Source organism: Macrotis lagotis, chromosome X (assembly GCF_037893015.1).
Source record: "Macrotis lagotis isolate mMagLag1 chromosome X, bilby.v1.9.chrom.fasta, whole genome shotgun sequence".
Taxonomy (NCBI): Eukaryota; Metazoa; Chordata; class Mammalia; order Peramelemorphia; family Peramelidae; genus Macrotis; species Macrotis lagotis.
In genome coordinates this window covers 73883749-73898616 of record NC_133666.1, presented here as the reverse complement: position 1 = coordinate 73898616, position 14868 = coordinate 73883749, and the positions used below count along the sequence as shown (strand labels likewise).

The 14868-nt window shown below is 47.4% G+C and overlaps 1 protein-coding gene across 3 annotated transcripts in view; it reads right to left on the bottom strand.

Moving 5' to 3' along the window:
- The window catches only part of CCNB3 (cyclin B3), a 28218-nt gene extending 15054 nt beyond the window's left edge, over window positions 1-13164 (bottom strand). The window contains exons 1-5 of one of the 3 annotated variants that reach the window (XM_074203111.1): window positions 12986-13164; window positions 12748-12873; window positions 11524-11674; window positions 2075-2223; window positions 765-848 (exon numbers count right to left, since the gene is read on the bottom strand). In XM_074203111.1, coding sequence (XP_074059212.1) covers window positions 765-848; window positions 2075-2191 — 201 coding nt within the window. In that variant the 5' untranslated portion in view covers window positions 2192-2223; window positions 11524-11674; window positions 12748-12873; window positions 12986-13164. Of the gene's footprint in view, window positions 1-764; window positions 849-2074; window positions 2224-4923; window positions 5033-11523; window positions 11675-12747; window positions 12874-12985 lie in introns of those variants that run through there. The other 2 variants (XM_074203110.1, XM_074203112.1) reach the window with 2 other exon arrangements.
- Window positions 13165-14868: the final 1704 nt, after the last annotated feature.

Sequence of the window (14868 nt, the reverse complement as noted above, 5' to 3'; positions counted from 1 at the left end):
TTGCCCAAACTTATACCTGATCAGGTACCCTGAAGACCTGAATCCTGAGCATTCCCTAGGGCAGAGGGGTTCTTCACCTAGTTTGTGTCAGAGTCCTTTGGCAATAGACTGGTAAAGCTATGGACCCTTCTTAGAATTAAAATATTTTTCTTAAAGATTTAAAGAATATTTCTTTAAAATATTTTCAAGAACCCCTGCATTAGGGAGTTGTCAAATGTTATAATATCAGACTACTAGTTCCACTTAACTGGAGGTAACTAAATTAACTCATGTGCCCTCCTTGCACTGATATATTGTTTAATGTCCAGCAATTCCCTTGACGGCTAAACCTAGAGATTTAGATCAGTTGGCCCAAGTTGCACATATTAACAGGAAATGCATGAAGATTGCAAATGCATACTGGTGCCTACTCTATCTGATAAGTCACTACAGGATTATATAGGGCTATTCTGTGGAACAGAGCAAGCATTCCTCCTATATCCCTCCAAAACTCTCTAATCTTAATCTAAGCAAAGATCAATCACTCAGAGCCCTGAGCCTAATTTGATGCCATAAATATACAAGACCCCACTAACATTTAGTTCAAAACAGGAAGGAAGCCTCAGAGCCAAGGCACAAATTTCCAGTTCAACAGTCAAGAGCAAAGCTATCATAGCTAGACAATAAAGGTATTAAGTTCTAGTTGTTTCCAGGCACCCCTGAGTCCATCAGCCATCACCTGGTTAGAAGACACGGACAAACCAAGACAAAACCAGGCTACTCACATTGGTGAGATCTCCAAAAACAGACCGCTTCTTGGGTGCTCCCTGTGGTGAAGATGGTGATCTCTTTATCTGGTTATTTTCCTCCTGTTAAAAAAGATATGGATAACAATATCTCTCGCCAGCCACTATGGAAAGCCATATTCACCTAGGATCACAGGAGACACATCAGAAACACCCAGTCACTGGTCAGGCACACACAGGATTATCAAGAGCATCCTAATACAACCATCGGACAAATAGAGGCCCTAGTCAAAAATTACTCGTGGGGGAAAATTGCCTTTCATATTCTTTTCCCACTTGTTTTTCTTTACCATTTTGTATTCTCCTGGTATCAGTTTCCACATGCTGTTCTAGGTCTATCTTCCATGTTCTGAAATGACCCTGCTTGCTTTCCCTCCTGTCCCCCCAACCCCTTCCCTACCAGCTCCACTACAGGTAGCTTATCTGATTAAAAGAATTCAGAATAAGACATAAGATGTAACATTTCCAGGAAACAACAAATGAAGTATCCCAAGAGTATTTTACAAATCTTCAGGTGTCATATAAATACAAATTGATATTCAATGCAAGGCATACTGGGATATTTGTAAAAAGCACTAGCACATAATAGGTGCTATATAAATGATAGCTTAATTATTAATATTATTATTACTATTATTAAAGTATACCTAGATCAAATCCTTTAATGGAGGGAGTGTAAATCCCAAGAATGACAGAGAGGTCCAATACAGACCAAAATCGTTATAGAAGCATTCTTGGAAACAACAAAGAAATGGGGGGGGGCTGCTGATTGTGAGATAGATCCTTAAATATATTGTGGTATATGAATATAATGAAATATTCTTGTACTATTGAAAATGATAAATGGGGAAAATCAGTATGAATTGATATAAAGAAAACAAAGCTAGAACAATTTACAGCATCACTAAAGTAATGCAAGTATTTTCATGATCAGAATTCAGGTTAGGGACCCCCAAAAGCCCAAGTTCCACAGTTCTGATGCTAATGAAACACTCCCTTCCCTTTCATCAAAAAGGCCATTTGTGGTCTAGCCTGTAGGTACAAAAGCCATCAGATGCAGTCATTGTGCTACTTTGGGGTTTTGGAGGCAGTGATGCCAAAAATCTAATGTTATTCTTATTCATAATAGCTAACATTTATATAGTGCTTGTGCATAACAACCCAAAGTTGTTATGTAAGCTAAGGTACATGCAGATTCATTTGGGGGAGGGGGGTGTGGCATCAGTGAACAGACAAGTGTAGGGAAAGAAGAGCAAACCAAGCATCAGGATATCATACTCCTGGCTAACCTTTCGTGCTTCTTGGCTCTCTGTGGCTCTAACTGCTTCACCTCTGGTATTCTCCATGGGCTGAGTTTTGCTGGATCTGGACCCCTTGCCATTGAGAGACCTGGAGTTGCGAGGCATCTCCCACACTCAGTTGTTGCTCCAACAGTTTACTGTAATCAGAAAGACCCAGCACCTTTGAACAAAAGCTTTGGAAAAGAGTCATCACTAAGTTAAAATCTCTATCTATGGACCCTGAGAGTTCTGGTCTTCAGGACTGAGCACAGAAACAATTTCTAGGATAGATGTTCATCTGCCATAGAAACAGGATTGATGCTTTCTGCATTTTGAAGAGACTCCATAAGAATGCGCATCAGCAACAGTGAAATTATACAGGACCAATCTCACTTTTATCATACTGAGTCTAAACAGCAGGGTTGAATGGATCACACAACACTTAAAAAAAACTATTTATTCCAAAAAACAAAGGAGACAACTGTTGAACAAGCAACAAGGCATTGTCACCTTGGTTTTGTCCCACTGTTTAGAACCTTTTGCCATGCCTGGAATCCTTGAAAGCTAGCTTATTTTGGTTCAGAATTTCTCCATGCTCTCCCCTTTATAAACTTTCCTGGTCTCCTTTGGAAACCATTTCTGTGTGGTCAAGCTATTTCAAATCTCCAAAATTCACTATGCCAAGTTAGATTGGAAGGGTCCCTTCCCTTCAATTGAGTACAGTAAAGGGCCTCCCACTCATAAAAAATCACCGTGATGACAAAGACAACTGTTAATAACATAGATGCTGCCACCAGACCTCCAGATTAGTTTTTCAAAGAGAAGAAGAAATTTGATTAAAGTCATTAAGCAGTCAACAAAGTATTTATCTGTTTGGGGAGTGGGAGGACAGACTCAAACCCTCCCACTCATCCCCACTGAACCTGAACCCAAACCTGCAGGGGGCAGTGTTCCCATCTGCCCCAACAGTTACAGCCACATTTCTCTTTGGGGTCTTGGCCCGTGAAGCCACAGAGCCCGGCAAGACTAGCTGGACCTTTGTTTAGGAACCCCAGCAACATACAGCACTGACCTGCTAAGTTGAATTTGTATAACAATATTTCAGTGAGAATTCAAGAACATTTATAGAAGGTACAAATGGTGAAAGCTTGTACAGAGTGAATACCAGATATCCCTCCCCACTAAGGGTGATGGTACTGACATTTCATGCCCTCATGGAAAAGGACAACAAAACTCCCAAGTTTAAAGGAGCAAATAGAACCCCTACTCTTAAAATGGGAGAAATGTATCTAAGTTATTGGCTATATTTTTTTAAATTAAATTAATTTTTTTTTATAAAATAACAAATAGAGGTGAATTCAAGAAGGCAGAACTCAGCCAGAAATTTGCCTAAGCTCTCCCAAATTCCCCTCCAAATATCTCTAAAAGAATGCCTCAGCACGAATTCTGGAGCAGCAGAACCAACAAAAGGTCATAGGGAAACAATTTTCTAGTCCAAGCCAATTTAGGAGGTTGAAAAGAATGGTTTGTTTCACTGGAGGAAGAGTGGAATGGAGCCCAAGCCAGGCCTCAGCAAGCCAGTAGCTGGCCTTGGGGGTATATGTACAGGTGGCTTCAAGAGCTCTCAACCCCTAGATGGTAAGGAGTCAGACAACTGCTATGAAGGAGATTATAAGGGGACCCTTTGATAGCAGTGGGTGTCGTACTCTGGTCCCAGATTCCAGGTTACAGTCCCAGGTCAAAAAGGAACACTAGCATTTGTGATCCCAGGGGAATGGGAACCCTGGACACAGTAAATGTTGAGGCAAAAATGGTGTGAAAGGGAATTGGAGGTACAAAAAGAGTGAGGGACAGCTAGGTGGCCCAGTGGAGAGAGCACTGGCCCTAGAAATCAGCTGTGTGACCCTTGGGAAGTCACTTAACGCCACTGCTGGCCAAAACAAAACAAAACAGAAAGGGTGAAAAGGGAAACTGAGGTCAAAAATGGGGTGAAAAGCCAATATGAAGTAAAATTAGGGTCAAAAGATGGGAAGCTGAGGGAAGAGGGGAAAATGACAGGAAAGAGAGGTAAAAACGTGATGAAAGGGAAGCCTAGGGAAAACTCGGGTGAGAAGGGAAACGGGTTGAAAAGAAAGCAAGCTGAGATCAAATGGGGGTCTGAGAACTGAGGTAAAAATAGGGTGCGAATGGGCTGTTGAGGGCAAAGGAGGCAGGCGGATGCTCCCCGTTCCCGGGACCCTCACACAAAAATCGTCTGCCACGGCTCCAGCAGCTCCCAGAGCTCCGGAGTGCAGGCGCCTGGCATGGCTTCGCTCGCGCGTGGCCGTGTAGGCCTCGGCCGAAGCTCAGCAGGAGCTGGTCGCACTCAGTGCCAGCAGCCCGGGGGCGGCGGCGGGGGCGGGGCCCGCCCCCCGCCCCCCGCCCCCCGCCCCCCGCCCCGCAGAGACTGGCACTTCCGGGCTCCAGCAGGTGAGTCACGTGGGGGCGGGGCGCGGCAGTGCTACTATTGCTTTATGGAGATCAGGGGGGCGGGGCCTACCTCGTGGGGGGCCGGGCCTGGTGCCCAGCGCCACGTGACCCGAAGCCAGGCGGAGGAGGCCCACGGAGGAGCTGCTAGCTCTGCAGGCTGGGGCAGGGTTGCGCCTCGCTGCCCACGGGGCGGGGGGGGGCTCTCGTTTGACTTGGGGGGGGCTTCACGAGGCGGGGCCTCCCTCCCCCGGGCTTCCGGAAGGCACGCGCCCCGAAAGGGCTCCCGGGGGCTCGGCGCAGGCAGTCGGGGGCACAGGTGGCAGACCCCGGGCTGAGGCGCCGGCCCGTGCGGCGGGTCCGGCCTTCGCCGCCCTTCCCGTGTTCCTTACCTGGCCTAGGCTCGGCTCTCCGGCACCGCGCGGCTGCGGCTGAGCGGGGCAGTTGGCCTAGAGGAGCTCCCTGTGTGCGGACCTCTGCTCGCGCTCGGGAAGCAATTTTGAAAACTGCCACCGGAGAAGAGAGCCCGGCCCTGATTGGTTCGGGGCTGGCCAATCCGCGAGCCGGGCCCTCAAGGCTGCTGTCTGGGTCCAGGAGGAGGCGCAGGGCTTTTTAAAATTGGGCTCAGCAGCCAATGGAAAAGCAGCGCGAGCCTCCGAGGGCGTGACCACCAAGCATGCTACGCCTTCTGCCGTCACGTGAAGGCGGGGCCCGCCGGGCGGAGTCGAACCTGGGCGACGGGGGAGGGGCGGGGGGGGGGGCGGGGCGTGATTTAAATAACCTCCGGGCCTGGAGCCCGCTTGGCTGAAGGGCTTCCTCGCGGACGCGTAGGTACCAGTAAGTGTGTCCGCTGCTTGCCCTCTGCCTCCGGCCGGCCTCTCGGAAAAAGCCTGACCCCTGAGCCCACGGGATCGCTCTGTCCAGCCTGCCCGCCCCGTCTCAGCCGTTACGGAGGGACTCCGGGACTCGGGCTCTGGGTGACCCTCTCGTGTAGCGAAAGGAGGCCCCCGTGTCTGGGCCTCACCTCCCCGGAACTTATGCGTCCTGTCCATTTTACAGATGAAAAACTGCGATACACAGGTCAAGTGACCCACTCGGTCACCCGATGATGATGATTGTCCTTTCTCAAGGACCACCATGATAGTAGGGAGATGGTGCCACAAGGACCGGAATTGCATTCCAGGGAGCGGGGAGGGGTGACCCGAGTCAGCCTCTGAGGTCGCAGGCCCATTAATCTGGATTGGGTATACCTGGAGACACTAGAATAAGCCTCTGGCGTGGCCCCATAACGTTCAAAGGCATGACTTTGATTTAAATCCCTTAGCTTCTCTGGATCTCCGTGTTCATCGGGAGAATGAGTTTGCATTAGTCTCTAAAGACGCCCAAGTTAAACATCCTAGAAGTCTATGAGCAGCTTTGAAAAATCTCCACCCCCCCATTCCAATTTCTGCCACATCCTTCATTCCCCCATTCGTTATTCCTTTGGTTTAAAATTCTCCTTTACCTCTAAGACCAGTGATTGGAACATTCTAAATGACTGCTTCTAGGAGAGGTGAAAGCCAAGAACAGGTGTTTTGTGTCTACCTGCTCACTCAGTATCCTCAAATGAAAGGATAATTACTTGGCAGGGTTATTGTGGTGGGGATTTGAAGACCGGCACTGCTTCGGCTCAGATGGTCTCCAGTTCTGAGCTTCGGGGTATATGACCAACATCGCAATGTAAACATAAGTTGCCTGGACTTCTACCCCAAGAATATGGCCCTATATCATACTGTGAATATTAATGAGGACTTCTGAAAATTGTTAGCAGTCTCAGGCACCTCTCAGTTGGGATACTTTACAGTTACTTCACTGGGCTTCTGAAGGAAGTCTAAAATTCTAAACCATTCCTTCAATAAGGAGCAATGGGCAAACAAATCTTATTTATAAAAAATCAGTTTTATGTGTTGAAAAGTCCACCAGCTGCTTCCTAGGGCAGAAATGGACAGTTCTCAGCTGCTAGCAGCTAATGAGAGCTCAGTGCATGATGATGAAAGGGAGTCTCAGATTACCCCTCCCTTTCTCTGCCTAATTTTTGCTCCCCTCCCTCCCTCCATCATCCCTTTCCTGGCCAGAATACAAAATTATGAAACATTTGTGAGATAGCCTCAAAGATGAGGGACCCTGGGAGGTTGGGGGAAGGATACTGCCTTCCAGACATGAGGTACAAAGAGCTGACAGACTGGTCTGATTGGTACATACTGAGTGAGAATTGATAGTGAAGGGAAATCAGATGGTGAAGTGGAAACCAGGATGAAAAAGACCCTTAGCCAGGCTGAGGGGTTGACTCTTCATGTGAAGAGGGGGGGTTCCCCATGTTTGAGGTCTCAGCTGCAGCATAGGCACAAAGCGGACAAACAAAGCTGGTAGAGAACTAGCCAAACAGATGACCAAGCATCTTTCTTTCTTAGTATCTCTTTGCCTACTTGAATGTGTCTAGGATTTGGGGTTGGGGGAAGTGAACTGTTAGTAAAGAGAAGATGGTGGCTACAGCACCCTGAGGCCATTGGAGAGTCACAAATCCAAGGGGAGGGCTAAAGAGAGTCCATTCCAGGCCTCTGAAGCTCAGGACCCTAAGCTGGCTGTATTAAGGGCATGAGTGGTGGCAGTAGTTTGCTTAACTTCAGACACACCTCTCATCTCGCCCTCAGGGTGCTCTGCAGATGACTGTTAGTGACCAGTAAGGGTTAGTGATGGCAAAATTGTTACGCCCCTTCTGAAAGACCACCTGGTTGGCCATATAGGGACTGCTATGTCCAAGGCTCTTGTGGACAGGATGATGACACTAAGCTCCCAATCTTGACTCTCATTATCTTAGTAAGTTGCCTATGGGCATATTTAGCCTAGGTGTCAGAAGTACCCAGGAGGAAAGCTGCATGGACCACCTTGGGGGACAGTGGGTTGCCCCTTCCTTGAACAAATGCGGAACCACCACTGGGGAGCAGGTGGTGAAGTCAAGGCTTGTCAGGCAAATCTGTAATAAACTAGATGTACCCTCAGGTCCTTTGCCACCCAGTAACAGGCACATGATCCCACTGCTGGAACAAGCTAGGGACATGGCTCGGGTAGCTACTCTATGTGATGACCTGTGGGCATAGCTTTTGGAATGGATGGAAGTCTGTGGAATTCACTGTCCACTAATGCTGGTCCCCAAATCAGAGAGGGGACCAAGATTTGGAGATTCAACTACTGTTTTCCTGCCCCCTGAGTCACTGGACAATTCTTGGCAGATGGTCACTAGGGAGCTTCCCATGGTGAGCCCACAATGGCAGTTAAGTTGGGCAACTTAGGTTAAAGAGCAGGGGTGTCCCCAAATGTCAAGCACCTAATTCATTTTCTGTAGTCGAATTACAAATAGCCAGACTGAATGGACTTTTGACCTCATAGAAATTTAGCGTCTTTTAGGGGGAAAGGGCCAGGCATCTCACTTTCCCCATTTGTAAAAGAAACTGGAGAATGACAAAGCCTCTCCAATATCTCCTCTCCGAAAACCTCCAAAGGGGTCACAGAAAGTGAGATGTGATTGAACAACAGTGGTCCAGAGTTTTGAAAGGGACTTTTGAAGTCATCTAATCTGCCCCTCATTTTACAGAGGCAGTTACTGAGTCTTCCACTGCACTCTGGCCCCACCCGTCTTCCTCTCTACTTGTTTAATACATGCTTATCACCTCCCTCCATATACATATATATATATATATATATACATACATATACATATGTATATGTATATATATATATATGTATATTCCCTGTTCATTCTTCCACTGAATATTGTCTTTTTTAATTTATTTTTATTAAAGATATTATTTGAGTTTTACAATTTCCCCCCCAATCTTGCTTCCCCCGCCCACGGAAAGCACTCTGTCAGTCTTTACTTTGTTTGAATATTATCTTTTTGGGAGACCACATCCCAAGTTTACAGAGGAAATGTTTTCTCTTTTTCTACCTTGGTTTTGAACCAAAGGATCCTCACAGAATTCTGAAGGGCCTGTCTAATGAGCTTGAGGGGAGGGGTGCCTGATTCAAATAGATAAGTACTTAGGGAGGCTAGTTGGTGCAGTGGGTAGGATGCCAGGCTCAAGTGTCCTTCAATTAGGATAACCCCTCACCCCCTCTCATCCTAAACCCAGAGCTGGAAATCTGACCACCCCTTATGTCCCTCCCTGACTGACACATTCTTCCCCATCATATACCCCTATATTCTGTTCCCCTGCTGACCCCTATATTCTAACTGCTCCCCTGCTGTACAATATGGTTTCCTACCTATAGGTCCTTGTGCATGCTACCCATTTCATCTGAAGCACCTTTCTCTAGTCACCCAATTAAGCCGTTCAGGTGTATCCAACTCCTTCATGACCTCCAGAATTAAATCCTACCCATGTTTCAAGGTCCTGGTCCCATGTCATCTCTAGGAAGTTTTTCCTGACTTTGCTGCCCACACAGAACCTTTCCCTCTAAACTAATGCCAGCTATTTTCACAGCTTCTATAGGACACTGAACTGAATTCAGTTAGCGCATCTTTGTACTTAGAAGCATTTTATCATGGTCCTCAGACATCCAGGGGCACTGGAAACCACCTCCATCTCTTATTTGTACTAGCCACAGCACCCTGGAAGAGGTTCTCTAGAACCTTTGCATGTCTAAGTTATTAACCCTAGAAAGCTTTGACTTCTATGTGGGGTGTTATCAAAAGAGAATCCAAAGAAAGGTATGGGAAGGTGTTCACGTTCTGCTTTCCCATTTTATAACCCTTATAACACTTGGAAAAGTCACAGGCTTCCATCTGGGTCTCAGCTTTCCCATTTGTCAAAACCAGGGTTGGCTGTAGAAGATCTGAGGTCCCAGATTGGAAGTGTCCAACCTATTGAAAAATGTATCAAATGTGTCCTAATATGAAAACGTGTAAGTTTAGAATATCAACTCTAATGTCCCCATGGATACTTTGTGCCCAACCTGTGGTAGAGCATTCCAAGCTCATCTTAGTCCAACCAGTCAGTTGGACACATTGTGACTTGACTCTAATGCAGTGATGTCATTTAGGTTTTCTTTGAGAACCAAGGACAAAAATCCCACTGAAATGGGAATTTCTCTAAAGATCCGCTGCTCCCCAGGAGAGAGGGTTGTACTGTCTAAATCTGGTCAGCTTGGTTGGAAGCCTGGCTTGGAACCATCCCCGCACTGAGCACCACCCCCTAGCCATCCTCACCCCTAGACCTCAGTTGGGCCAACTTTCTCCCTTGTGACTGTACCTGTCACTTCATTCCACTGGGGCTTGGTCTGGCATTTGGGAAAGACTTGTTATGCCCCTAAGCCTGTGTGGAATCCTGGGGCTTATACAAATAGAAAAATTAGGCAGTCTGTGCTCTCACAAAGCTCCCATTCTAATTGGGGAAGACCACTGATGACCCAATCATCCTCTGGTGACCTTGGGACATGGTAGACTTTGAGGGTGACTGCTGCAGTGGGTAGTGCCTTCAGGGATAACTCCAAGGTTCCCTCTTCTGAAGGACTCTGCTAAGCCAGATTCTTGGATTTGCCTATTTTGTGGCTGACTGTTGACAGTTGATGGGTGTGGGGTGGGAGGAGAGGTTGGCAAGTTCCTTTTCCACAAGGATTATATCCTTCCTAGATGACTAAGGACTTAGAAAGCTAGTGGTCTCAGGATGGTTCTAAGGTTCAGGGTCCTGGTCTATCTTTTGGGAAAGGAGGTGGTTGTCCACGTGCTAACAGAGAATTGCCCAGCTCCTCTCTGGAGCCACTTCAGCTTGACCAGCCAGCCCTACATTCTGAGGACGACTCCTAGTGGTTGTGAATTCCTGCTGTGAATGGTGGTTGAGGTGGCTTCCCTGGAATATGGTTGGGCAATAATCTGGGAGAGGACGTTCATGGCTCTTACCAGGGCCTGTGGTATTGCCCAAGGGCAGATGGAGCCTGGGTTTCAGGAGGCAGGGCCTAGCCAGGAAAGTTACTCCAAAAGGAGATAGGCAGCCACAAAAAGAGAAGCTAGATCTCTTCGCCTTCAATTTGGCCTCTAGAACAGAGTTTGAATTGTCAAATCTGGGGCCAGGGGCACGGGGGGGGGGCAGGTCAGGGGCTACAGAAGAAGATCTAAGATAAACCAGAAGAGATGTCCCCTAAGGTCCATCGTTACCATAAGAATCTGATTCTGTGACAGACACGTTAACCCAGATCAGAAACAAATCAAAGATATCCTCAGTCGGTTAGTCAGTCAGTCAGTAAGTCAAAGTCAACAAATTTTATTAAATACCACACCAAGTGCTGGCCTTAGAAAGGCAAAAGACAGTCCCCTGCCCTAAAGGACTGAAAAATCTGATGGTGATATGTAAAAGGAAGTGGGAGACAAGGTACAAGGACATCATAGAGACATCCAGGGGAGGGTAGCTGAGTGGGAAAGGAAGGAATGGGTGTCTTAGATTCTCCCCTTCGATGGAGCGTCTGGGAAGAGAGGTCTCCAATCAAAGGGAGGGAGCCCAGGATACCAACAAGATTTGAGTTCCAGGGCTGAAGTGATCTTGAAGGATGAAAAGCTGCATTGGGCACGATGGAGAAGTCCAAAGGAGGGAAGCCTCAGGGGAAATCAAGGCATAGAGAGCTGGACATTCTGCAGCCTGGCTGCCTTGCTGTCTAACTTGGGACTTGGAGTCCTGGCTAAATTGGTCTGTGTCACCTTGTATATTTAGACAGTTTGGACTGGAGGGTAGAAACAGATGTGTGGAATTCACTGCCCACTGGTGCTGGTCCCCAAGTCAGAGGGAGGTTCACAGGCTAAAGGATTCAACCCCTGCTTGTTCCCTGCCCCCTCATTCATTGGGAAGGACCTAGTGGATGGTTATTAGGGAGCAGGCTATGATGAACCCACAATGTCAGTGAGATTGGGCAACCCTGGACAGAGATGGGGGGTTGGTTCTCCAAATGATAAACAGTGAACTTACCTGAATTTCTCTAGCTGCTGACCAGTAGCTACAGACTGAGTGGCCTTGTGAGTTCACAGGATAGAATCTTCCAGGGGGAGCTGGGTATCTCTAAGCCACCCTTATCCCAGCTTCCCTATAGTGTGATTGGATTGTCAAAAATTCAACAACTCTGAAATTCAATTGAACAATCATTTTTGGAGTACCTAATAATAGGTTGCCAGTAGGCCCAGTCCTAGGTGCTAAGAGAAAAAAAGTCCAAGTCAGTGGAGCAGCCTGTACCTAAAAGGGTCCCAGCCAGGCAGTTGTGGCCTGGGAGGCTACTATAATGGGTCCCCTAGGCACTTCTTTCTCACTGGAGAATCCTCCTGGTTAGCCCCCCTTACATGTGACTTTCCAATAACATTCCCTGAAGCTGAGGATGTCAAGTGTCCCCTCTTATACACAGCAGCTCTCCTGGTAGTATTGTCACATGCCCTTCACTCTTCCTAAACCCAGAAAGCTCAGTCTGCCTCAAGCCTATCTCCCCCTTAACTTCCTGCTATTCCTCTTTCAGTACCCCCTAGGTTCTAGGCTTATCCCCTGTCTATACATCTCTTCTAGGCCTCTGACCATACTTCCAACTCACTTTACCTTCTGCAATTCCACCCGTGTTTAAAAAACCCAGGCCAGGTCTGGACTCTCATGTGATGCTTGATATAATTCTCAAACCTGGGGATACCCCCATGGGCTCCAAGCCTGCCTTCTGCCTTCTTCATGTTCCAAAGCAGCAGCAGCAGCAGCTACTGCCTCTTGATTCCCTCCATGATTCACTGAAGGGTTACAGTTAGTGGCCCTGCAGACCGGCCATTCTAGTGCTATTGTTCTGATAGATCACAAAGAGAAATGGGAGTTGAGAGAGGGAAGGTTTAGAGTCAAATTTTGCCTCTCCTTTTTGCCCCTGCTGATTTTAGCAAGGGTGCAGACCTCCAACTCTTTCCTCCCTCCTCCTCATGGTAGCAAACAAACTGATATAGGATGTACATTTACAATCATGTCTCTTATGGATTCAGGAAATACCGAAGGACTGACTTTGGGTTCACATAACCTAGATTTCTATTTCCAGCTAAGGCCCTTGTGACTGTGCCCCTTTATCACTTTATTTCACAGGGCCTCAGTTTCTTGATCTGCAAAGGGAAGATGTGTTTAGAATAGATGACAGAGTGAACAAAAGAAAAAGCATTTAAGAATTTGGAAAGTACTTACTTGGCACAGTTACGACCTAGGGATCGAAGTAAAAGCTGGACGATCTCTGCTCTCCGAAGAATCCCCGTTCTGATAGGTGGATGTTCTCTTTGGGGGGGTGGGGTGGGGGTCAGCGACCAAGTAGATCTAGTGGGAATAAAATCAGAGGTGTATGATACTGGGTCACAGTGGCTGCTGCTGGCAGGGCCTAGGGCACTGGCCAATTGGTCTTTGGGCAGGGATCAGGAGTACCAATTACCAGGGAGGAGAGGGTCCCTGCTTGTGATCATCAGGGTGACTCTATTTTGCCTTTGTTGCTCAGAGTTCTTATTACCCTGTGGAGTCTCCTGAGTACCCAACTGGATGTTGGAACAGAATCTACCCAGGAGAGTCCCACGGGTGCTGGGGCCCAGTCTGAGGGTACTTGAAACTCAGGGATCAGCTAGTGGACAGGGGCAGGTGGTCACTGGGGTGTAGCCCATTGTGAACACACAAAGGGAGTGAGGTCAGACAGTGCTGGCCAGAGAGCAAGGGCTTCCCCAATGGATAGGCATTTTAATTATTTTAATTTTTCTTAATCAAAATGACAAAGAAACACAGATTAATTAATAGAACAGAATTTTCTAGGGGGAAGGGTTTAAGCAGCTCTGAAGTCCCTTCAACCCAGCTGGCTTACCAACCAATTGAATTTACCAAGCATTTACAAAGTTCCCATTTGGTGTCAGGCCCAAGGGTTAGAGACACACAGACAAAACACCAAAGAGCTGAACTGTTCTGTGCTTGAAATCCTCCTACCACCCAAAGGCAGCCATCCGTACCCACCTGTACGCTAACATGGCACCCTGAAACCCAAGAGTCCCTGTGTTTTTCCTTTTGTGTGTGACAGCCTTTCAATGATAACGGCCCCAAGCCTGCAGTCTGACTCAACGCCATGTTCCTGCCCCTAGGTACACTCATGGTTTAAGCAGCCCACATGTCTAACCATGTCTGGATCTCACAAACATGGCTCCCTTCTGAGCCTTTGCCCAGGCTGCCCATTCTCTCTAGTGTTCTTCCCCTCCAGCCAACTTAATAAAGGTCTACCCAGTTTTAAAGGCCACCATTGGAAATGCAGAGATGGGCAGGGTCCCTGGGGGCAGCTACCAAGCAGATGGTGAAGCACTGACTTTCCTGGCATTCCCAGGGACATAAATCATACCTCTTTCTGATGTCCTGATACTTGAGAGAATCGGGGTGGGGGGAGGCTCTTGGATGTCTGCTGAACAGGTTGGACAAGTGAACTTGTCAACAGGGAACACTTAGGGCTATACTGGAAGCTGGTCCAGTGGTTGGGGGTATGAGGCTGAGAAGGTAATGCTGTTCCCAATGAATTGTCTGCACAGAGGCGTGACAGGACAGGGTAGAAGTGTTTTCTTTAACCTGGAACACACTTTCTTTTTCACTCTCAGAAACCTTTTTGAGTTGGCTGTATTGACTGCCCAGCACTTGGCAGATAATGGACAGGGTAGGTAGTGACAGGATGGCACAGTAGTTGACTTAGGATGGCTAGAGTAGCAGATGCTGACATTCCCAAGGCTCTCAGGTTCAGAACAAATGTCCTTCTGTCTCTTCCACACTTCCAGCATTTTGTGAAGTGACCTAGGGACAGATTTAGGCTGGATAGATGATAAGTCCTACTAGAGCCTCCCCAAAGTGGAATAGGCCTTTAGCTTAGGCTAGATGATAACACTGGGGACAGAGGGCATTAGGGAGGTTTTTCCAAACTGCCCCCAACAGCTGTCAGAGGGTGACCGAGGCCCTGGGAGCCTGGCATTCTAGGATGCTGGGGTCCTAGTAGAGTACAGAGAGTTTTGGGAGTCAGAGGATGGACATGCAAATCCTGCCTCCATTTAGACAATTCTTGTGATATGGGGAAAGGCATGGAGCTTCTCTTGGGCCTCAGTTTCCCCCCTGTAAAATTAAAGGTTTAGAAACCCGTTGAGGTCCCTTCTGGTCCTAATTTCATAATTCTCCAAAAGAGCCAACTAGAAGGGCTTGGCTTATTCAAAAGAAAATTAAACAGTAACAATAAGAGAAGCAGGTTTGCTTAATGAGAGAGAGGGCTTTGAACCCAAAAGGATGAGAGTCAGCCACTCAGATTAG